Below are 25,300 nucleotides of genomic sequence, written 5' to 3'. Positions count from 1 at the left end.
TTGCCTGAGTCTGGACTAGGTGCAGCAACTAAAAAGGCCCTGCTACGGGAAGCTGTCAAATGCACCTCCTAGACAGATGGAACAGGGCAGATTCTCTCAGAAGGCAAGGGGTACTGAGGAGCAGAGGTATCCCCACTGGTACAGTGGCCAAAAGCTGTTTAGGACCTGAGAAGATAATCACCGGCACCTGAAATGGAAGGAGAACCAAAGCACAATGGGACAAGAATAAGGTAACTCTGTCTTAGTTAACTGGGAGCTGAGTGGGAGTTGAAAACCTCCAGGTCTCTTTCCTAACATTCTGTGATGCTGTGAACTGCATTCTGCACCTGATCCAGCTTTGGAACCGCTTTCAGGGGCAGCCCCATGCAGGACACCCTGCAGTAGTCAAACTGAGCCATAGTGGAAAATAGGAATGTGCATGAAATGCTGCATGCATATCCCAGGGGGCAGGGAGGGGTACCTTTAAAAGGAGACAGACAGGCCGTACCTGCTCCTCCGGTGAGCCACCTGCCTGTTGCAGCACTGTTGTTCTTTAAATATAATTTGAAATAAGCAGCTGTGCTGCTGTCCCCTTCAAACTGCTGTGCCAGTGGGATACTGCTCCCAGCAGCACGTGTCAGCACGCACATGGCGACTCAACGGAAGAGCAGGTACGACCTGCCTGCCTCCTTTTAAAAGGTAGCCCTCCCCCCATGCCAAAATGTTTCGGCTGCAGGAAGCCGAATCGTTTCGGCGCTTCTCCAAGGAGCCGCCAAAACGATTCGAGCACATGCCTAGTGGAAAATGAGGGCCTCACAGCAGACTGGCCTTGATGCAATAAGTGCTGCTCACATTCAACATAAGCAAAGCCCCCAGTTCTGATTGCTGAACCATCGTTTTGTCCCAGCCATGAACCTAGGCATAGCACGAGGCCATGGTGGCTGTTTATAAGCAACACACTGTGGTTTGGGGCGGAGGGTGGAGAAAGAGACTGATTGGGTGGGAAGCGAGGCAGGTGATGGGGTCTGGGAATAGGGGAGAGGGAAGGGCAGGCCAGGGGAATTCTCACCTGCTCAGCCTGATCCCAGAGATGAGGCTCGCCAAGAAATTTCTCGGGGCGGGTGGCGAGATAGAATCGGAGTGTGAAGCCAAAAACGGAGTAGACTGCTTGGAGGAAGTCCAGGCAGCTGTTGATCTCGCCTTCCAGCTGGGTAGCGAGGGGGACAGGGATGGATGGCAGGCAGGTGGGGAACGGAGAGACAAAAGGAGGTTAGAACAGTGCCATGGAGTCTGCATTTCCAAGCTGAAGGCCCCACCCAAGACTGCACAGGTAAAGTGCCTGGTTCAGCCATGCAGGCATTCTATTACTCCTCACCCCAACCCAGCGCCAGCCACCAGATCTCACCTGATCCATGGCGCAGAAGATGTGGGCATCGTCCTGCTGGAACCGGCGCACTCGGGTCAGCCCCGTAAGGGACCCTGAGGGCTCGTTCCGATGCAAGACCCCAAAGTCAGCCAGACGAAGTGGCAGCTCCCGCCAGGAGCGCGGTCGGTGGCTGAACATGAGGCTACGCCATATGAGAGAGAGAGAGAGAGAGAGAGATGGGATTGATTGCATGATCGCAATGAAAGCTGTGTGTATGCTGAGATTGCCATTTAAAGAGTCCCTAATATGAGCAGCACGCCCAACGCAAATTTGTTGAGTAACTCAGTAGTCATTTTTTTTATGTTAACAAGGTGCTAGTCCTTATGGTTGAAGCGGGGGGGGAGGAGCTTGAAAGGGCAAAAGCAATGCCTGCCAAGATCTCAGAAGGCAGTGAGATGACTGGTCAAGATTTCTCATAGTTAAAGCTGGCTTCCAGCATCCCAACACCTCTCTCTGAATAATTATGCAAAGAATAAATTATGCAAAACAGTGATAAAATCAGAGAGTCATGCAAAGCCAGAGAAATTAAGAATCCATCTCCCCTCGCAGGATTTAAACAGGGTGAAAGGTTTAACTTTTCTCAGCCCAAAGTTTGGCGGAGCTTTAAGATATTTAGAGTGGTGTGCAGACAGGCCTGTTCACAATTCAGCTCCTGGGGCAGAGTGCCTGGCTTCTAGGAAGCCTCGAGTCCCACACAGCCTCTTGCTTTCGAAATCAACCTCTGCGATCTCACAATACACTGTGACGTCCTGTGCCTGGGCTCAGGGCTTTGTCACAAGAACTTAGCAGCATCTCTTCTGGATCTGACCAAGCGGTCTTTCCTCCACCGGCCAGCCAGATGCCTCTGGGAAGCAGCAAGCAGGAGATGCAGGCAACAGCCCTCCCCTGCTTTCCAGCACCTGCTACTCTGAGGTAGACTTCTTCCGAGCGTGGCAGTTCCATTTTGCTCTCACAGCTAATAGCTGCTGAGAGAACCCACCTGGGGTTTCCTGCTACAGCAGACACTGCCCCCCCCCCGCCCCCGACATCCCCATTGTGATTTCGACTATCTCTTTGGGCCTTAAACTCCTCCACCGACTCACCAGTGCCCGGGACAGTTCATCGGCTTGAGGGCAAACGTCTCCTTTTCAACCCGGAAGGAGAACATGTTCTCAGCATAGTGCTGCCAGTGGCCAGAGACTTCCCACAGTTTTGAGTTGTAAATGTTGGGGGTGATGACCTCAGAAAAGCCGCGCTTCAGGTACTCACTCTGGGACAAGGAGGAGAGGAAACAGGCGGGCAGGTAGTCAAGTGGTGGTGGTGGTGGTGGGGGAACAGGGGAGTTCTTTCACCTGTATTGCCAAGCCCTTTCACTCAAGGACCCTGGAGGACATCTTGACTAAATTACTCGGTGCAAGTCCTATTGAGGTTACGTAGTCCTTTAGAGTAACTTAGATCAGATGGCAGCCCTGAGCTTCAGCATAATGGAGAGTGAACACAGGAAGCTGCCTCCTGCTGAGCCAGGCCCTGGGTCCATCCAGCTCAGTACTGCCTGCACTGACTGGCAGCAGCTCTCCAAGGTTTCAGGCAGGAGTCCCTCCCAGCTCTACCTGAGATGCTGCCAGGGATCAAACTGGGGACCTTCTATGGGTAAGCATGCTGATACTCTTCCACTGAGCTATGGCCCCACTCCCTGAGGGGATCTTGCCACACTCACATCTTACTGCACTTGCATGAAGCCACGCATTCAAATACCAACCAAGGCAGACTCTGCTTAGCAAAGGGGGCCATTCATGCTTGCTACCACAAGACCAGTTCTTGTCTCCCTATCCAGTTTCTCCACCAGTGTTCCCTCGAACAGGGATTCCCAGATGTTGTTGACTACAACTCCCAGAACCCCCAAGCAAAAGCCATTGCAGCTGGGGGTTCTGGGAGTCGTAGTCAACAACATCTGGGAATCCCTGTTCGAGGGAGCACTGTTCTCCATGCCTCTTGTAAACCTCTCCGGTGCCCATCCACCCCACCATATACAGGTGAAACTCGGAAAATTAGAATATTGTGCAAAAGTCCATTAATTTCAGTAATGCAAATTAAAAGGTGAAACTGATATATGAGACAGACGCATTACATGCAAAGCGAGATAAGTCAAGCCTTAATTTGTTATAATTGTGATGATCATGGCGTACAGCTCATGAAAACCCCAAATTCACAATCTCAGAAAATTAGAATATTACATGGAACCAAGAAGACAAGGATTGTAGAATAGAACAATATCGGACCTCTGAAAAGTATACAGTGTACTGTGCTTGATTGGCCAGCAAACTCGCCTGACCTGACCCCATAGAGAATCTATGGGGCATTGCCAAGAGAAGGATGAGAGACATGAGACCAAACAATGCAGAATTGCTGAAGGCCGCTAATGAAGCATCCTGGTCTTCCATAATACCTCATCAGTGCCACAGGCTGATAGCATCCATGCCACGCCGCATTGAGGCAGTAATTGCTGCAAAAGGGGCCCAGACCAAGCCCAGACCATACATATGCATGCTTATACTTTTCAGAGTTCCGATATTGTTCTATTCTACAATCCTTGTCTTCTTGGTTCCATGTAATATTCTAATTTTCTGAGATTGTGGATTTGGGGTTTTCATGAGCTGTACGCCATGATCATCACAATTATAACAAATTAAGGCTTGACTTATCTCGCTTTGCATGTAATGCGTCTGTCTCATATATCAGTTTCACCTTTGAATTTGCATTACTGAAATTAATGGACTTTTGCACAATATTCTAATTTTCCGAGTTTCACCTGTAGGTTATGTAGGAAGCTGCCATGGACCCTTGGTCCATCTAGCTCAGTATGGCCAGCACAGACTGGCAGCAGCTTCTCCAAGGCAGGTGTCTCAGCCCTATCTGGAGAGGCCAGGGAGGGAACTTGGAGCCTGCAAGCAGAAGTCTTTCCTCAGAGAAAAACTGTTCCAGAACTCCAGCCCTTTGAGTCACCCTTTCATGCACCACATGGAAATTCATGGTAGGGTTAGGAAATGGAGAACCACATTATTTACTGATTTAAACGATCCATCCCCCGCCCGTCAGATTAGCCAACAGCAGCGGCAAAACACAACGCCATGCCAGCTGAGAGACCAAGTCCTAGTTTTAAAAATCGGTTTCTTTTTAGATTATGAGCCCTTTGGGGACAGGCAACCATCTTGTTTATTTTCTATGTAAACCACTTTGAGAACTTTTGCTGAAAGGTGGTATATGTTGGTTGCAGTAGCGGTAGTTTACAAGTCAGGAGGGTTTCCATGGCCTGCTGAAAAAGACTTGTGGAATCTCCCTGGGGAGCAAGTTTCGAAGGTGAGGTGCCACCACTAACAAGGCCCCTCCCTGATGCCTGCCAAATGAATCTGCAATAGAGGCAGGCCAGAGAGCAGGGCTTGGAAGACCGACCGTAGGACCGAGGCAGGCTCACCTTAATGAAGTCCATGAGGGTGGTGTAGATGTGCGCTCCCTTGGGGAGGAAGAAACAGCTCCCGGGACTGAGCTCATGGAAGAAGAAGAGCTCCTGACTCTGGTGAGAAGGAACAGAAGACATTTAGCTGCTGCGTTCAAGGGCACTTTGCTTGCGACCTAAATGTGCCAAAGCTTGCTATCCCCGCAGCAGTGATGCCTCTAACCTGAGCTTTTAATATCATGATTGAGGGACAGATAAAGCCATGGATTGAAAATCACAGCTTTCTTTTGAAAAAGACAAGTTTCTAGACCTCAAGGTTCCAAACTGTGTCTAGCGAGAACTCAAAAATAGGGAAGACTTCAGTAGGTTTTCTAGGTCAATCTCTTTCTATGTAAACTGCTTTGAGAACTTTTTAGTTGAAAAGGGATATATAAGTACCAGTAATACCATATTTACTCAAATACAAGACAAGTCTGAATTTGAGATGAGACATTTGAAAAATAGAAGGTAAGTACAGGTTATACCTATATTGCCCAAAAGGAAGATGACTCTGAATGTAAGATGACCCCCTGATTTCTAACGTGAAAGAACTTGGAAAAAGACTAGTCTTGGGATTCAGGTAAATACAGTAATAGTAGGATTTGCAGTAGTTAGGGGGAAAGTGGGCTGACTTCTGTCTTATGTGGTCTACTTAAACAAAACAAAACAAAACCAGAAGCCCTATGATTCATTGATGTGTTTGCAATTTGCCAAGCAGAAGAGGAAATTATTTAAGCAAGTGTATTAACCCTCATAGGAACATAGGAAGCTGCCACATACTGAGTCAGACACTTGGTCCATCTTAGGGGTGTGCAAACCGGCTTGACGTCGAGCCAGTTCAATGTCAAGCCGGTTCGGTTTGACAAAACATCCCCAGGGTCCGCAGACCTTTTTTTTTTTTTAAACCTTATCCCCATCGGGGGAATCCCCGGAGGCAGCAGGGGAGTTAGTGGAGGTTCCCCCTCCCCCCACCGGCACTTTTTATTGCCCCCTTTCGGCCTTCTCCCGGTGGCGCGGTGGCCATTTTGGAGGCTGTGCACCTGCGTACTTGGCCTCTGCGAAGTCCGGGCCACGCAGAGGCCAAGCGTGCAGGCAAGCGGCCTTCAAAATGGCTGCTGTGCTGACGGGAGAAGGCCAAAAACCAGCTGGAGGGAGGAGGGGGAACCTCCAGGGGACGCCCCCCCACCAGGAACTCCCTCTGAGGGGGATAAATAAGGTTAATTTTTTTTTTTAAGTTACAAAAAATGGTCTGCAGATCCCCCCTGGATCGAACTGAGCCAGCAGGATAGGGTTGGAGGGGGTGCCAGACCAAACTGGCTTGGTCGGGTTTGGGTCTGCTCCAGACTCGAACCGAACCAGGCCAGCCGGTTCCATGCACATCCCTAGTCCATCAAGCTCAGTATTGTCTACACAGACTGGCAGCGGCTTCTCCAAGGTTGCAGGCAGGAGTCTCTTTCTCAGCCCTATCTTGGAGATGCTTCCAGGGAGGGGACTGGGGACCTTCTACATGCAAACAAGCAGGTGCTCTTCCCCATCCCCTAAGGGGAATATCTTACAGTGCTCACACATGTCTCCCATTCAAATGTAAACCAGGGCAAACCCTGCTTAGCAAAGGGGACCATTCATGCTTGCGACCATAAGACATACCATGTCTCCTTCCATGACATAACTCAAGACATAACTAAATTTCTAGAGGAACACACAGTATTTAACCAAATAGAAAATGACTTTGAATGTACGACAGCACCTTTAAAAACACAGGTTAAACCATGGTTTTAACCCTGTATCTGCCCCAAAGGAAGAGTTCTCTAAATTTAGCCCCCTGCCCCACGATTTCTAACATCAAAGAACTTGGGAAGGAACTGAGTCCTAGGTTGAAGCAGATAGGATAACCCCATACAAAGGGGCATCACCCCATCCCACAGCTGTCTCCCACCTTGCCTATGTGCCGGTGGTCTGAACGTGCACCCTCTTCCTGGGCCTTTACCCATGCTGTGAGCTGCTTGGAGCTGGGAAAGGAAATACCGTAGACACGCTGCAAGGCCTCCCTAGAAGGATCCCCGTGCCAGTAGGCGGAGGTGTTCTGCCAAGAAATCCCCAGAAGGAGAAGATGGTTAGTACCTGAACAAAACAGCTGGCTAAAAAGCAGGGCACAGCTGCCGCCGCCAACGGGGCAGTACAAGCCTGCTTGGGCCTGGGATACGCAGGTATTTATCTAAACAGAAGATGACCTGGAATTTAAGCCAACGCCCTTAAAAGACCAGAGGAGAGCTGGTCTGGTGGTAGCAAGCATGACTTGTCCCCATAGCTAAGCAGGGTCTGCCCTGGTTGCATGTGAATGGGAGACTTGATGTGTGAGCACTGCAAGAGATTCCCCTCAGGGGATGGAGCCGCTCTGGGAAGAGCATCTAGGTTCCCAAGTTCCCTCCCTGGCTTCTAGGGGCTAGATAGGGCTGAGAGAGAGTCCTGCCTGCAACCTTGGAGAAGCCGCTGCCAGTCTGTGAAGACAATAGTGAGCTAGATGGACCAATGGTCTGTCTCAGTATATGGCAGCTTCCTATGTTCCTAAATAGATATATGTTATACAGTATACCCAAAAGGAAGAGGTCCCTGAATTTAAGACGACCCCCACAAATTCTAACATCAGAGAATGTGGTGAAAACCTAGTCTTGGATTCAGGTCAATACAATACTTTTGAGAACTACCATTTGAAACATCATAGGAACATTGGAAGCTGCTTTATACCAAGTCAGACCACTGGTCCGTCTAGCTCAGTATTGTCTACCCAGACTGGCAGCGGCTTCTCCAAGGTTGCAGGCAGGAGTCTGTCTCAGCCCTATCTGGAGATGCTGCCAGGGAGGGAACTTGGAACCTTCTGCATGCAGGTGCTCTTCCCAGAGCGGCCCCATCCCCTAAGGGGAATATCTTGCAGAGCTCACATGTAGTCTCCCATCCAAATGCAAAGCAAGGCAGACCCTGCTTAGCAAAGGGGGGAATTCACGCTTGCTGGCAATGGTCAACCCCTCCTGTATGCTACCAAAGAAAACCACAGGGCTCTGTGGGCGCCAGGAGTCGAAATCGACTCGACGGCACACTTGACTTACTTTACCACAAGACCAGCTCTCCTGCAAGGGAGGCTCTGGGATAAACTGAAGAGAGGGAGCTCATTTCGTTCCAAAGAGCTGGAGCTCTCCATCCGGATTCTATTTCAGAACGGTTTTCCGTTGCTCAGCCTGCGCAGGGGGCTCCGGTGACTTACCTTTAGTAGTTTCAGTGCCACAATCTCCCCCGTGTGTCTGAGGTGGGGCCCCTGGCAAAGGTCAACCAGAGTCCCACACCTGCGGGAGGGAAACAGAAAGAGCCGCAGTGAGGTGGCCGTGGCAATCAAGGTGGCATTTACCCAGACGACTCTGGGTAAGACGACTCTGAATTTAAGACCGCCGCCTTTAAAAATACAGGTTGAATACAAGTTGTACCTGGATTTACCCAAGAGGAAGTAGACTGTGAGTTTACAACGACCCTCACATTTCTAAGGTCCAAGGAAAACAACCTCGTCTTGGTTTCAGGCAAACACTGTATAAAGTTTTTAGCAACCAACTGTGCATTGTGTGAAGATCTTGTGTCTCTTCCGAATGGGCTGCCAATCAGTTTCACGGGGTGACCCCAAATATTACTAATTATTCTTATTAATAATTATTACTAATTCCAATAGTACTACCGAAGCAGAAAATAGTCTCTCTCTTTCCACTGCAATATTTCAGTTTTCACTGAACTATGGGATGGGGCCGTACCGCAGTGGAAGAGCCTCTGCTTTGCATGTGGAAGGCCAGAGGTTCAATCCCTGGCAGCATCTCCAGGTAGGGCCGGGAGAGACCCCTGCCTGGAGCCTTGGACAGCTGCTGCCAGTCAGGGTAGTCAAGTTCAAGCTTGACTGACTCTGCATGAGGCAGCAGCTCAGGGGTGGAGCATCCACTTTGCAGACAGGTTCAATTCCTGTCAGCCTCTTCAGGTAGGGCTGGGAAAGAATTCCCCTGAAACCTTGGAGAGCTGCTGCCAGTCAAGGTGGACAATACTAAGCTAGAGGGAACAAGGGTCTGACTCGGTAGGAGGCAGCTTCCTACGTTCATACATCTCTATCACTTCCTTCACCACATTTTTCCTAATCAAAAACATGCCAAGCTCTTTTGCCTTTCTTGTAGAAAAGGGTCTCTATTTCAGAGAATGTCTCTTTTTCTCCCAACAATGAAGTCTACACACATTTATTTTTCTCCCTGGTGTAATTCAACACATTGAGATAGTCTGTGGTCTGAAGCCACAGAGTCAGATCTGTGAAAAAAGGTTACCTTGCTCCCAAGACTGGATTCAACAGCCTGCCTCACCTGTACACAGTGGCGGTTGGAGATTTAACCTTCTGGTTGATTATCCGCAGTTTGAATTTGTTATGCTGCAGGGACACAAAGAAAGCAACATCTTGGTCATCTGGACCAGCAGTAAGACAAGTTTGGAGCAATTCAAGCACTCCCTCAGCTCTGGTCATCCCTATTAATTTTTCAAAATGGTCAAACAGGACTGTGGGTTGCTGCAGACCCTTATGGGTCTTTACATTTTTCTACAGGTAAGCACCACTTTCCAGATCTTTTATATTAAGATAGCCGGCCTTGAAACACAGAGGTTCCATTCAGCCATCATGAGTAACAGCTGCTTATGGGCTGCTTCTCTGCTATGAATCTGTTTAATTCCATTTAAAAGCCTGTGGCCAGCACCACATCATGTGGCAGCCAGCTCCCTAGGTTAAATTACTGTTCTTCGTGCCCATTTTTCAGAAGCAGCAAGTCAGCAGGCATCACAAAGAAAGCTGGAACAACCTGATGCCATTACTTTGCATTCACCCTGCAACCTTGCAAATTCCAGAGAGGGAGCCAGCCCTGTTGGTCTGCCACAGCAAACCCAAGGGAAAGTATCCTGGCACTTTAAAGATGGACAGATTTTCTGTGGCAGCAACATTAAAAGGCCAAAGTTCACTTCATCAGATTAAAATCTGAAAGCTTTCTAGTAAAAGAAAAGAAAAAATAAAATATAAGGACACTTGACGCAAGAGAGAACTTCTGGATATACAGACCTTTAACAGTGGCTTAAAAAAAATATATCATTTTTTATATCTCGCTCTTCCTCCAAGGAGCCCAGAGCATACTACATACTTAAGTTTCTCCTTACATACTTAAGTTTCTTTGCCGTTAAATAAGTTTCTTTGCCGTTAAGAGAACACCACAAACTTTTAAACCATGTGTTGAATTAACTAAAAACCTTGAGTTTAAAGAGACAGCTGAGTTATAACTGGGTCATTAATGCAACCAAATCTGGTAATACCACCATTAGGAACTTGTATTTCATGTCAATGCTCAGTTATTCATGAAGAATTAATTGGTTTGCTTTTAATGGCAGCAAAAAAAAACACTGAAAAGGAGGCAGCCCTCTCAAAGAGTAGCTTGACAAAATATGGGAGCTCATGGTAAATATTTAATATCAATGCCTATTAAAAGTTCCATGAACTCAACGTAAGTCATAAATCAGACAACTGGCAATTAGTATTCTCATGAAAGCTCTATTGTTATCCTTTTTAATGCATATTTTAACTGGCGAGTATAGCTTATATTAATTAGAAAGTGAAGTGAAATGACCATAATAAAGGGATATGGCCATAAAAGATTTAATTTGATTTTGATTTGATATAAAGCAAAATGCTTGAGAATCCTCAATTTTTTGTATCTTTAGATCTGATGTAATTTGTAAATGCTTGTTCCTTTGAAAAAGTATGTGGCAATTTTTTAAAAGCTTAAAAAAAAAAAGAGTTACGTTCAGTTTTCACTCAGGCTCCAGAAAGCAGGGAAATTGCAAGTTAAGGCACCCATTTTAACTTCGGTGCCATATAAGGCAACTTCTTATATCACGCATCTTAATTTTCACCTCAAACTAAAGGTTTGAATATATGTTCACATAAACACTGTTAAAGCCAACAAGCAGCCTGTGGGCTTCTCAGCGGCATCTGGTGGGCCACTGTGTGAAACAGGATGCTGGACTAGACGGGCCTCCTTGGGCCTGATCCAGCTGGGATGTTCTTATGTTCTTATAGAAGAACATAATGAGAGGAGAGCTGGCTTGCCCCCTTAGCTAAGCAAGGTCTGCCCTGGTTTGCATTTGAATGGGAGGCTACCTGTGTGAGCCCTGTAAGAGATTCCCCTGAGGGGATGGAGCCGCTCTGGGAAGAGCTTCTAGGTTCCCAGTTCCCTCCCTGGCAGCATCTCCAAGAGAGGGCTGAGAGAGACTCCTGCCTGCAACCTTGGAGAAGCTGCTGCCAGTCTGTGTAGACCAGGCATGCGCAACGTAAGGCCCAGGGGCCAGATCTGGCCCACGGGGACTTTTTTGGTGGCCCAAAGTACTGTGGCGCCTGGGGTGAGGTGCAAAATGCCACCTTGACCCATGGACCTGGTGGGGGTCAGCCCCCTTTCAAAACTGATCTTTGCAAGTGGTGAAAGTGGAAGAGGAAAGGTTCCTTGCTAGGAGCCTCCTTGTGCTGTAGGTAACTAATAATTGCTTTCATTAGTATTTTTAATAATTCATTCTAATGTAATCATTAATGTGCTGAAAATTTACCTTGGCCCCTGCATACCAAGTTATGGTTGGTTCTGGCTCAGAGTATTTGACTTGTGCACCCCAGGTGTAGACAGTCCTGAGCTCGACAGACCAAGGGTCTGACTCCGTATATGGCAGCTCCCTATGTTCCTAAGTAATAAGATGACTATTACAAAGCTTAAGTATCAATCAAGTAGAAAGCCCTCATATCTACCGTGTTTCCCCGAAAATAAGACAGTGTCTTATATTAATTTTAGCCCCCAAAAATGCATTAGGGCAATTAGCGGTACATCAGAAATTACTGCTAGGTCTTACTTTCGGGGTAGGTCTTACTTTCGGGGAAACAGGGTAGTGGAAAGCCACAAACCGCCTTGGGATTGTTTTAAAGCCGCCTTGGGATTATTTTAATGAAAGGCGGTATAGAAATTAAACAATCAATCAATCAATCAAAAAATCTGAAACAGTTAATTTCTAGGCTTATTAACAGGCACTAATTCAGACTGAGTTCTCCTGAAGAAAACCTTCTGCCTCAGGCCCTCCGAGATAACTCCTACTCTGCTTTACAGCCCCCAGTGGAACAGACTCCAGAGTCTTAGGTTTCCGACCCTTAAAAGAGTGGCCCCCCCAAAAAAAGCCCCTTCCTCCTTCCCGCAGGGCCTGGTGAGGGAAGGGCTGCCCCAACATTCCTCTCAGGCCACAACGGGCCCCTCAGGAGCCGATAATGGCCTAGAGCAGGCCTGCTCCACTTCGGCCCTCCTGCAGAGGTTGGCCTACAACTCCCACAATCCCTGGCTGTTGGCCACTGTGGCTGGGGATTATGGGAGTTGTAGTCCAAGAACAGCTGGCGGGGGGGGGGCAGAGTTGAGCAGGCCAGGCCTAGAATCTCCACTTTTAAAAATAAAATTGGTGGCATGTTTAATGACACTTATTGGCTTCGTTTCCCTTTTTCCTTGTGCACGCGTGTGTAAGCGTGTTGCGGTGGAAAGCTGTTCTTGCAGTACTGAGTGCAAATTGTCCCCTTTGCTAAGCAGAGGGTGCCTTGGTTTGCATTTGGATGGGCAACTCCCTCTGGGAACTGCCTGCTGCAAGGTAGGCCCCTCAGGGGAAGGGTCCCCAACCTGTGTGGCCCTCCAGACCTTGCTGAACCAAAACTCCCATCACCCCCAGGCACCTGCCTGGGGATGATGGGAGTTTTGGTTCAGCAACGTCTAGAGTGCCACACAGGTTGGGAACCATAGCTCAGCAGTTGATCATCAAGCGCCTGGGTTCAAATCCTGCCAGCATTTCTAGGTAGGGCTGAGAAAGGCTCCTCCCTGAAACCTTGGAGAGCCGCTGCCAATCAGAGTTGGCCATACTGAGCTAGATGGACCAAGGGTCTGACTCAGTACACAGCAGCTTCTACTTTGTATATGACTGCATATTCACTTTATACACTGAAGTGTATAAAGGGGTATTTACCTATTCTTAATCATATGTGTTTTATATTGAATGCTCTGTGGAACATGTTCCAATGGGAAAGGTCAGTCTGAAGAGTTTGGGAGTTAAACAAAGTTATGTGCTTAATGGTTCTTCTCTCCTCCTTGCTCTATTCCAGGGCTGCAGAACTTCAACTCTCCTGCAGATGTTGAACTACAATTCCCATCATCCTGACTATTGGCCACTGTTGCTGGGGGTGATGGGAGTTGTAGTCCAATGACTGCTTTGCCTGGGGTGGGGGGGCGGGAGTTGTGCAGCTCTGCTATATTCCCTACAAAGGAGGAGAGGAGAGGAGAGCTTACTGGCATTCTTGTTTTAAATATACAAACACATACAATATACAAATACAGGTTGAGTATCCCTTATCCGGACATCCGAAATCCAGAATGCTCCAAAATCTGAGTCTAACAGGACCAGCAACATTATTGCGTTGAAAATTTTCTCGCAATTAGGGCATCATCATCAATTTTATTACGGCCGTTGACCAGCAGAAATAGGAACAACAAATATACTCAATACAACGATCAATAAAACAGTGCTAAAACACAATAAAACAGAATACAATCACTCATAATAAATTACTTAAAAACAATAGACCGCTCTCGCAATTAAGCACTTAATAGGGACCTTAACCTAATGGCAATGTAGAAAAATTTAGCCACGATTGTTGTAATCCCGGGGCTTGAATCTGCGAGGCAGTAACATGTATAAAAGAGCTCACACCTTCCGGGAAATGTGAGTAACAGAGGGGAAATAAGTTCTTCTCTAGCATCCCGATATAAAGAGCAATATAGCAATACAGGGTGACAGTTTCCAGGAGGCCAACGCCACAAGGGCAGAAAACAAAAACAGGATGATCTTTAGCAAACCTCCGTTGCAAAAGAGAAGAGGGCAACACATTTAACCGGGCCCAAGCAAATGAGACCCGAAATTTAGAAAAAAGCAGTGTTGTTAAGTAATTAGCACCTCTATCTCCCCAAGGTGGCAAAATCCCAAAATGTAAAGGGGAGCAAGTCCTATTGGCCGAAGACATAAGTTCCTGCCGCTCAATATCGTGCAACCGGAGAAATCATATTTCCTTCACCTTATTATATTCCCAAGTAAGGAGTTCTGAAGGAGAAAGGCCCAGTTGAATAATTTTATTATTTACATACGTTAGCCAAGGGTTGGGATAAGAATCCACCCATAAATATTGGAAAAAAGAAAATTCCTGAATCTCTGAATAGAGTTTACTCCATCTAGCAAAAGTAAGCTCCCAGGCTTTACAGACAATAGAGAAAGACCCAGATTCCAAGCACAGAGCAGAATAAGGCACACACGTAGGCACTGCAAAGATTGCTCTTAGAAAAATAGACTGTACTCTCTCCAGTTCAGCTGTTACTCCCTGGATCCATAGCGGGACTCCAAAAAGTAGTTGGGCCACGATCTTAGCACGAAATACCTGGAGTGCCATGGGAACAAATTGGCCCCCTTTAGAGTAGTAAAATTGGAAAAAAGGCACTGAGAGTATTGCGGGCTTTATGAATTGAAGACAGCTTATGGGTTTTCCAATTTAGATTATATTGAAATAATATGCCTAAATATTTATAGTTGTAAACCTGCTCAATGTGGTTCTGATTTATTACCCATTTATATAATTTCCTGGATTTAAAGAAAACCAGGACCTTTTTTTTTTGTAGTTAACTGTTAGTTTGTTATCATTACAGTAAATGGCAAAAGCGCGCAACAGTCTTTGCAGACCTAATCTGGACTGTGATAACACTGCTGCGTCATCGGCATAGAGTAAAATGGGCACCATTCTGTTAGCCAGCTTCGGGGCATGTGAATCCACACTCTCCAGAGATGGAGCCAAATCATTAATAAAGAGATTAAACAATGTTGGGGCCAAGACGCAGCCCTGTCTAACCCCTCGAGTAGAGGGGATAGAATCAGTTAAGGCCCCATTGATAGCATATCTAACCCGTAATGAGGAATTGGAGTAAAGCTGCATCACCAAAAATAGCAATCTCTTGTCTATTGTTGTTTTTCCAAGTTTGGACCATAATAAATATCTGGAGATAGAATCAAATGCAGATTTTAAGTCGATAAAGGTAACAAAAAATTTGCGTTTGGGGCCACTAGAGTATTTCTTTGCTAGATGGTGCAGGATCATACAGTGATCGAGAGTAGAGCGGCCTGCTCTAAAGCCTGCTTGTTCAATCCCGAGAATTTGATTTTCTGAAATCCATGCCTCAAGTTTATCCAAAAGATACAAAGCATATAATTTGCCAACCACTGACAACAAACTAATAGGTCGATAATTGGATGGATCTGAATGGGAACAACTATTGCTGTTTTCCATTGCTCTGGAACAACACCTGAACTATTAATAGATGTAAATAAATTTGCTTGAACTAAAGCCCACCATTCTATATTGGCTTTTAATAGTTCAGGAAGAAGAAGATCAGGACCAGGAGCTTTTCCATTTTTAAGGCGACCTATTAAATCTGTTATTTCAGCGGGAGTAACAGGAGGCCAACGGGGCAACTCCCCAATCAGAGGGGGAACAAAGATCTGGCTAGGCTGGGCATCATTATAGACAGCAAAAAAGTGAGATTCCCATGATTTAGCCGGAATTCTACAAGGCATATTAACCCGGCCGGTTGCTGAGACCAATCTCCAAAAAGTGTGGCTATCTTTATTAGTAGTAGCCATAATAAGCTTGTTCCAGACATTTCGCAATGCTTGTTGTTTAGCATATTTAAGCCTCCTTTTGTATGCCTTTTTAATCTGATAGTAGATTGGTGGGACTGTTTGTTCTGTACCCAATCTATATTCTCTATAGATACTCAGCAGTTGTTTACGTAATGCCCTGCAATGCAGATCAAACCAGTTATTAGCTGCTCTTTTACTATAGGCCTGTGAGGAATGTCGCTTACTACAATGGAGGAACTTTTGCATAAAAGCAGTTTCCAATTTTCCGTAAGCAACAATTGTTTGAGGTCCCAGGTGAGCTTGCACAATGGAGTTAAATAAATCTCTACCTTCGGGAGAATCATAAAACCTGGAAATCTCATTTTCTACCTCCTTGGACCATTTTATTTTGCAGCTTTTGAACTTTCCTCAAAAGCACAGGGGAACAAATTACCCCTCCTTTCCCGAGGAAGATCTAAATAGATGTTCATGGGTAAATGATCACTAAAAACTTGCTCACCCACTTCAAAGGAAGATACATAGGGAAGGATAGATTTGGAAACCATAACATAGTCCACAACACTATTTCCCCGCGAGGAAAGAAATGTATATTCCCCAGGAATATCCGAGGGTATAGTACCGTTTAAATTGGTCAATAGTTAAATAGAGCAATTGGGCTCCTAATGAGTTGATACATTTATCTTTAGAATAACGGTTAGTGAGAGAAGCACCTTCAATGCAATCTCCCCATTTCCAAAAATGCGAGGCCATCAACGTTTTATCATCGGTACCACATCTGGAATTAAAATCCCGCATAAGAATTACAGAAGCATGGGGGAAATTCAATAATGCTTCAGTTATATACCTATCCAACTGTTCCCAAATTGTAGTAGTGGAATTAAGTGATTGACTAGGAGGCAAATAAACATTGATCAATAGCAAGTCTCCACTCTTAGCCTCGATCAAAATTGCCATAGCATAGGGGGGCAAGTCAGCTGATCGGATGGATTCTACGTTCAAGGCTAGCGATATACAATATACTAAGCCAGCCTTCCCCTTTTGGCATCCAAGTGGGCTTTCAGTGAGTAGATGGTATAGCCACCGATATTGATCTCATCTTTTGTCCATGTCTCCTGGAACACTAGAATATCCCACGGTTGGATAAAAGTAATAAACTCTGCATCATTTCTCTTCCCGTTCCACCCGGCAATATTCCAGCCAAGAATTTTCCAGGTCGACTGGTCACCGCTCGCATAACAAGTCTCTGAGCGGGCAGGGAAAAGCTGTTTAGTCGAAAACTCCAAAAATGAGGGACCCACACCATTTCCCATCGTGGACTTTGCCACCAGGGTTTCCAACTCTGAGAAGCCTCCCACACTCCCTTCTAGCGGTGCATCCGCAGATTTAAAGTTCAGATACTTCGACTTGGCCAAGACCAACTGAGACTGTCATTGCTGCGAAAGAAGATTGGATACTTTTACAGAACTTCCTGCAGTCTTTTCCAAAGGGTAAAGAAAATTTGTGATTTTAGTCTGTCTCATGTGATGTAGGTCATCAGAAGCCAAGTTGCTCAGGTGATCCTTTGAGCGGGAGAGATTAGACTTATCAGTCTCCTGTAAATAAATAGATGAGATAATATTACTTGCGCTTTCTTCTGGAGAGATCTTCTTCCTTTGATTCCTGTTGTCTGTTAAAATAGCCTCAAGAGATTTTAACTTGGAAATGTTAGCCCATAAACCATCCTTCAGGAGTGATCCCGCTATTAGTTCAATCTTATCTACTTCGCCCGGCAACTCCATTGGGCTGGTAGCATTAAGAGCTAACAGAGAGTTCTTAGAAATAGAATCATTCAGCGCTTCCAAAGGCTGCAGGATATCAGAATCCAGAGACTTCAGTTCTTGCGAGTTAGGAACCAGACTAGACTGGGTGTCTGCCTGCATCGCCAAAGATAAATTCCCATGTATTTCAACTATATCACTCTCCTCCAAAAAGTATGGGGGTTGCAATCCATCGGATAGTTCGCCCACTTCCGAAACAGTGACAAACAAAAGATCGTTTGGTTCACTTGAGCCTAACAGGGTTGAACTGGGTACAGCAATAGTGTTCAATATGGGATCTGTGCACCCAGTCTGAGTTTGATGATCTTTCTTAACTATAGGGAAACTGCATGAGGAATTTCTCTTCTGTGGATTGCCAGTAGGCAGATTTGCTCGCGTGATCATACATTTCCTCATGGACCCCAGATATAGTTCAACGGGGTCCTCGGGAGTGTTTGAGAGCTCCCCAATAACTCTCCTGGGGAATATCTCCCAGTTAGCTAGATGGTCCCGCATTCTGAGCAAAGATTGAGGAATTAGAGCATAGTCAAATCTAAGCAGCAGTTTTAACATGTAAGATTTAAGAGATTTGAGTTTAGAGAAGGAAATCAAATCAATTGCTTGAAGGGGAAAGCACAAAATCTGAGCTAATGAAGCTCTAATTTTTCCTTTCGTGTTTCAGCGCTGATGATTAGTGGAGTTATGACAAATGTCCAAAATAATATGGTTTGGGTGATAAGTTGACTGAGAATTGCCATGTTTGGTACGTGAGGGGTGATATCCAAAGGGGGACAAACAAGCCTCCCCCTTGGATGAGATAGAATACGCAGTTAACGACACATGGTCAGAAGCTGGAATCTGCACTCTCGTTTGAGAATAAGCGTCAGCAAGCTGTTTGCCTTCCTTTACTTGTAATGATTTGCTGTCTTCAGATCTACCCAATGGAGCTGAATTAGATAACTTTTTCAAATCCATGGCTAAGGAGTCCATCTGGGCTGTGATTTTAGAAAGACGCTGAAATAAGTAAATCAAAGTCTCCAGTATAAGTTTGGACATTTTAAATGGTATTTCCTCACTGATAGCACGAGTGGGAGATTTCCTTAAACTGCTCGGAGATAAATTAGCTGGGTCATCCATAGAATGTGAGAGGGGCTCACTCATCCCGCTCAGATTGTAATGAAAGCCGGGTGATTTATTACATACTTGACTCTGCTCACGGCAGACCCCCACTGGGCTAGTCCTCGGGCTCTCAGCGATAAAGTCATTCCCAAGGTTTTCAACATGCAAAGAGCCTGCAAACTGAGATTGCAAAAGAGAGGAGTCACTCTTCACTTGAGCAGCTGTGTCTACTGCATAGAAAGGCTTAGAGACACAGACAGAGCTCAGAGCGGTTTTCTCAAAAAGCTTAACTTTGTTAGTATGTTTCTTAGCCTGCCTACTCCTCATTTCGTGCAGATGCTTCTCATTCACTCCTGCTAAATACCGCTGAGTCAGGGGAGACAAATCTTGCAGTAATGTAATCTCAGTCCTCTGATAGGGAAAAAATTCCCCAAAATTGGCACAGCTTCAGAATACAAGCCAAACAGCTCAATTAGGCTATAAGCCAAAGGCAAAAGTCTTAATTAAAAAAGAAAAACAGAAAATAAGATAAAAACAGGAGCTCAGAACTTGCATGTTACCTCCTCCTGTTCCTCCTTTCTCCCGGAAGAAAGCTTCTCACAATTATTTTTCATTACATTTACAGCGACCTGTAGTTATCATAAATTCAATGCTTATTTGTTTTTATACTTCAAATAAAACCTAAAATAAAATAAAATACAGTAACCTTTCGTGTTTATCCCATACCCAAGATATCTCATTATGCAAATATTCCAAAATCCAGAACACTTCTGGTCCCAAGTAGTCCAGATAAGGGATACTCAACCTGTAGATTTCATGTCCCGTATAGTTGGCTGTCAGAGTCATTGGAGTAGCTGAACGGGGTGTTTTAAAATCCCTTGTTTAAAAATCAGTCTTTAACTTATTTTTAAATTTAAATTATTAGTGTAAATTTTAAATTTTATTTTCCTCCACCTGTTTTTTTGTTGTTTTTTAAGGATCTTTAATTTGAATCCCACCCACATTTTACAAAAGATATGCTCATCCCCACCCTTAAAAACCCCACTATTTTCCCGGGACTGTTCAGCAGGTTCCCTCCAGTCCCCTTGAGCTTAATGGAATTTACTTCCTTGTAATATACACACAGAATGGAATGCTCAGTTCAGTACTTAATGCGTACATAATAAGTACAGAATGCTGTATACACACACCCACAGCGCCATTATTCACAGAGATGGTTTCAGCAGAGGAGAGTACATGGCAAGTAAACAGGAAAAGGATTCAGATCACAGAGTATTGCACCTTAAAGAGCTCCATCAAATCCTCTCGGGACACATCCAGTCTCTCAAAGGGATGTTTCTCCTCAATGATCCTCTTGCAGATCTCTTCCAAAGTGGGCAGATCTTTCCCCGAGACAGTCCTGAGGAGGAGGGGGGGAGGAAGTGTTCTTTATATGATTCGGAGACATGAAAGAACCGTTAGTAACTTGAGGACAGCACAGCAGAAAAAACGTTCTGGTGCACGGGGCGTGAGCCACCAGAAGGTTCCGGAATACCGGTCTGCGGTGCCAGAGTGAGCCACTGGAAAGTTCGACTCAGTGTGCCAGCTGGTCCTAATAAAAGGGTTGGTTGCATTTTGGGCCAATGCCCCCAAAACAGAGGTTGTTGGCAACCAAATTACAGTACGTATATTTTGCTCACGTCCACTTGTTAAAGTCTAGCAAGATGTCAGATGTTTGCCGTTAATGAAGTGACAGGCTATAATTTGACTAACAATTCAAAAGGGAATTGTTTTGGGCTGCAAAAGGAAGTATTGAAAGTAGGGGTAGCAAGGATCTGTTTTTTGTTAATAGCAGCAAGAATTTGTATTGCAAAAGCATGGAAAACCGTAACACCACTACCAAAGCTAGATGGGTAGTGGGTGGTGTACATGGGAGGAGAGCAGGGCTTGCGGTAGCAAACATGAATGTCCCCCTTTGCTAAGTAGGGGCTGCCCTGGTTTGCATTTGAGTGGGAGACTACATGTGTGAGCACTGTAAGAGATTCCCCTTAGGGGCCGCTCTGGGACGAGCACCTGCCTGCTTGCAGTCAGAAGGTTCCAACTTCCCTCCCCGGCAGCATCTCCAAGCTAGGGCTGAGAGAGACTCCTGCCTGCAATCTTGGAGAAGCCGCTGCCAGTCTGGGTTGAAAATACGGAGCTAGACGGACCAATGGCCTGACTCAGTATATGGCAGCTTCCTGTGTTCTTCCTAGATTGGTCAAGAAATGATCATATTTGGATTGTGATATTTCTGATTAAGCTTACACACTAAAAACAATTATAGGGATGATTCTGTAGACGTGTCTGTATCTAAATGGACACCGTTCATTCAATACTTATTTATTATTTATTTATTAAAAGTTTCTTATAAACCGCCTCCTCCCAAGACTCTAAGTGGTGAACATCAATACCAATAACACGCCTGGCGAAACAGGTAGGTCTTAGGAAGGGCCTTAAACGCAACTAAGGAGGGGGATGACGAAGCGGGTCAGGGGTGTGGAGGAGAAGAGTGCTCCAAAGAATATGAGGAAGGATGAGATTTTGTACTCCCATAGGAGCTATTCTTTAGGATATGACCTGCTGGACTGGATCCAGGGCGGCCCTCCAGACCTCATTTCCCAGCTGGCTTTGTTGGTCTCTTGGAGAGAACGAAGAAAATACCTAGCGGGCAACAAAGCCGTCTGGGAAAGGAGGCTGGGAGAAGGGAAGAGCCAGGTGGCTCTTAGGAGCTGGGAGACTTGGGATCTGTAAATAAGATTCCAGCCTAAAAGAAAAAAGAAAACGTTGAGATTAAGCTACAAAACCTCATTCATTTCTCTCCCCCCGCCATTATTTATTTATTAATTAAGAGATTTAATATACCACCCAATCCACAGATTCAGGGCAGTATATGCCCCCCCCCCCAAATACCAGGAAGGACATCATTACAACTGAAGTTGCATCCAAGTCTACCCTACGGCAACATTCCATGACGAATTTGGGAGGAAGAGACATCAGAGGGATTTTGAGGGAAGCAAGGGTTGACTAGAAAAATCTCTTGTGTGCCTGTCAGTGGGTTCACGTGATTGTCGTGCATATTCTTAACCATCACAGGTAAGCAGCCCCCATAGCCTACCAGCAGTATGTCTGGTGGGGAGAGGAGAGCTGACCTTGTGGTAGCAAGCATGACTTGTCCCCTTAGCTAAGCAGGGTCTGCCCTGGTTGCATATGAATGGGAGACTAGATGTGTGAACACTGTAAGCTCTCCCCCCTTAGGGGATGGAGCCGCTCTGGGAAGAGCATCCAGGTCCCAAGTTCCCTCCCTGGCAGCATCTCCAAGATTGGGCTGAGAGAGACTCCTGCCTGCAACCTTGGAGAAGCCGCTGCCAGTCTGTGAAGACAATACTGAGCTAAATAGACCAAGGGTCCGACTCAGTATATGGCAGCTTCCTATGTTCCTAAAAACTATCCCAAATCCCAGATACATCCTAGCAGATGTTGTTACTCAGTAGCACATGATTGGGATCTAAGTCTTGGTAAACTCTCCTGGAAGGAGAGTTTGTAGCAAGCATGAATTGTCCGCTTTGCTAAGCAAGGCCCACCCTGGTTTGCATTTGTATGGGAGACTATGTGTGTGAGCACTGTAAGATATTCCCCTGAGGGGATGGGGCCACTCTGGGAAGAGCACCTACCTGCATGCAGGAGGTTCCAAGTTCCTTCCCTCTTTGGCACCATCTCCAAGATCGGGCTGAGAGAGACTCCTGCCTGCAACCTTGGAGAAGCCGCTGCCAGTCTGTGAAGACAATACTGAGCTAGATAGACCAAGGGTCCGACTCAGTATATGGCAGCTTCCTATGTCAGGAACATTGCTTGACAAGCGATGACACCTAGTGGACGCTAAAGATATAGCATGTCCGTCCAATGGGCCGGAAATACAGTCTTCCCTTGCCTATCGTGGTTTTCCCAATTGCGGATTTAAACATGGTGGCTGCCCTCATCAACCATGACCAGAGTATCTGAGGTTCGGTGATTTTTTTTTTAATTTCAGGGGGCAACATTCTTTCCGTTTTTAACCTTTTTGGTTGTTTTGCAACCACGATTCCCCTAACCCCCCTTTCCCCATTGACTTTAATGTCTCGCCAACCGCAAGGGTTTCCAGGAACGGAACCCTTGTGGTTGGCAAGGGACGAATGTATGCCTGGAGCAACCCCACCAAGAATATGTGGGAGATATTCTTGCCCTTCACACACGATTCTGGGTGGGATTATAGTGAAACGTGAATTACTTGCTATATTTTCACCCTGCCTTTGTTACAAAAGAAATTTAACACACAAATGGGTCACAAGAGACTAAGGGAAGGGGCCTTAAAATTCAAAGAGAAGTTGGTCACTAGCTAGCGGCCATGACAGCTACACAGAACCTCCCTGTCCAGGTGCAGTCTAGCTCTGAACACCAGCTGCTGCAAGACAACAGCAGGAGAGGGCTGTTACCTTCTTGCCGAAAGCCTTTGAGGCAGGGAATGATGGGAGTTGTAGTCCAACATCTGGGGAGCGAAGTTTGAGAACCCACAGCTGAACAATCCAACAGAACCGCAGAAAATCCAGATCCAAGTCAATGCAAGCCCCCAAGAGGAGTTGGTGGTGGTGGTGGTGGGTCCTCCCCGCCCCCCAACACAACGGACAATTGCTCAACAACCTCTCTAGCCAACATCTCCCGTCTAGCTTACCTTTTCTCATCCAGATACATGTCATAGAAGAATCCCTCCTCTGTGCTTGGTCCATGACAAAGGAAAGCGCCGTAGAACAGTTCTGCTGCACCTCCCAGAACGTGGGCACTGGAGTGCCAGAAGAGCTGGGAAAGAAATAGGAATAGCTGCTGTCTACTGAGTCAGACCCTTGGTCCATCTAGCTCAGGATTGCCTACACAGACCGGCAGCGGCTTCTCCAAGGCTGCAGGCAGGAGTCTCTCTGCGCCCTATCTCAGAGATGCTGCCAGGGAAGGAGCTTGGAACCTTCTGCAATGCAAGCAGGCAGGGGCTCTTCCAAAAACGGCCCCACCCCACGAGGGGAATAATCTCACCGTGTTCACACATGTAGTCTCCCATTCAAATGCAAACCAGGGCAAACCCTGCTTAGTAAAGGGGACCATTCATGCTTGCTACCACAAGACCAGCTCTCCTCTTTGTGATGGAAGATTGGTGAGGCAAGTGGGCACACCAGGTACTTCTCAAGAGGTCTAACCCTACACTAGTAACTCAAAAACTCTCCGCATTTCAAATCACAAGATGAGTGGTGTAGTGGTTAGAGTGCTACCACTAGACTACCGAGCTCAAATTTCCATTCAGCCACAAAATTCACTGGGTGACTCTGGGCCATCTGGGCTAACTCCCCTTACAGGGTTGCTGTGAAGATAAAATCAGCAGCAGGGGGATCATGAACATCAGTTCCTTGGAGGAACAGCAGGATGGAAATGAATCAAATCATATGTACATACTAGGAAGAGCCAAAGAATTCTCAAGGCAAGGAAGAATCATTTATTGACACTGATACCCTGTTTTTCAGCTTAGACCGGCTTCCAAAGCAGTTAACCATTTTTAAATCCATCTCTGAAAGATCATAGGTAAGATCAAATGATGGGGATGGCTGACCCCATTTAGTCACTAACTACTGACCTATCAGTCACAAATACTGTCTAATCTTGTTTAAAAGCCGCTTATGCTACAGGCCAATACAACTTCCTGTGACATTGAGTTCCACAGGCCAGTTATGGGCTGCATAAAGGAGGACTTCCCTTTTAGCTGCCCTGAGAACCGTTTCCTTTCGTGGACTCTGCATTCTGGCATTCTGAAAAGTTGAATAATTTCCTTTGATTCAATTCGGACATTAATTGATTGATTGATTGATTAAGTGCTGTCAAGTCTTTGTCAACTCTTAGCGACCACATAGAGAGATTCTCTCCAGGATGATCTGTCTTCCACTTGGCCTTGAAGGTCTCTCCGTGGTGCATTCATTGCTGTTGAGATTGAGTCCATCCACCTAGCTGCTGGTCATCCTCTTCTCTGTCCTTCAACTTTTCCCAGCATTATAGACTTCTCAAGGGAGCTGGATCTTTGCATAATGTGTCCGAAGTATGATAGTCTGAGCCTGGTCATTTGTGCCTCGAGTGAAAATTCTGGATTGATTTGTTCCATGATCTATTTGTTTGTTTGTTTTCCTGGCTGTCCATGGTATCCCCAAAAGTCTTCTCCAGCACCCAAGTCCAAAAGCATCAATGCTTTTCCTATCTTGCTTCTTCAAAGTCCAGCTTTCGCATCCATAGAGTGTCACCGGAAAAACCATGGTCCGGACAGAACCCATGCTAACTGAGCAAAGAGGCACCTTTTAAAAGTGGTAATTCTCTTTATTTAGCGGGGGAGAGCACCAGGCCCTATCCAACCCTGGAACAGCATCCCTCCAGTGGCTGCTGCTGATGTCTACCTTGTGTTTCCTTTTAGATTATGAACCTTTTAGGGACAGCAAACCATATGAATTCATTTTTCTATGTAACCCACTTTGAGAACTTTTTTGTTGTTGTGCAACAGTATATCAGTATCAACAACAATAAATAATGCCACCGTTTCCCCAAAGTACAATTTCAGATCCTGGTTTGGAATGTGATTGTTCAGCAGATGCTATTAGTTCAAGCAATCAATCAATCAATCTTTTTAACGGT

The 25,300-nt window shown here is 45.9% G+C and overlaps 1 protein-coding gene across 7 annotated transcripts in view; it reads right to left on the bottom strand.

Annotated features, from left to right (window-relative positions):
• Positions 1-25,300, bottom strand: part of TARS2 (threonyl-tRNA synthetase 2, mitochondrial) — a 64,321-nt gene that overhangs the window by 18,468 nt on the left and 20,553 nt on the right. For 2 of the 7 annotated variants that reach the window (XM_053277369.1, XM_053277372.1), the window contains 10 exons: positions 23,316-23,440; positions 19,874-19,991; positions 11,529-11,657; positions 9,257-9,321; positions 8,137-8,215; positions 6,814-6,960; positions 4,857-4,955; positions 2,488-2,654; positions 1,385-1,547; positions 1,049-1,186 (listed from right to left, as the gene is read on the bottom strand). In XM_053277369.1, coding sequence (XP_053133344.1) covers positions 1,049-1,186; positions 1,385-1,547; positions 2,488-2,654; positions 4,857-4,955; positions 6,814-6,960; positions 8,137-8,215; positions 9,257-9,321; positions 11,529-11,657; positions 19,874-19,991; positions 23,316-23,440 — 1,230 coding nt within the window. The remainder of the gene's footprint in view (positions 1-1,048; positions 1,187-1,384; positions 1,548-2,487; positions 2,655-4,856; positions 4,956-6,813; positions 6,961-8,136; positions 8,216-9,256; positions 9,322-11,528; positions 11,658-19,873; positions 19,992-23,315; positions 23,441-25,300) is intronic. The other 5 variants (XM_053277371.1, XM_053277370.1, XM_053277374.1 and 2 more) reach the window with 5 other exon arrangements.

Source organism: Hemicordylus capensis, chromosome 14 (assembly GCF_027244095.1).
Source record: "Hemicordylus capensis ecotype Gifberg chromosome 14, rHemCap1.1.pri, whole genome shotgun sequence".
Classification (NCBI taxonomy): Eukaryota; Metazoa; Chordata; class Lepidosauria; order Squamata; family Cordylidae; genus Hemicordylus; species Hemicordylus capensis.
Note: the sequence above shows the minus strand (reverse complement) of the source record. Positions and strands in the feature narration are given on the sequence as shown.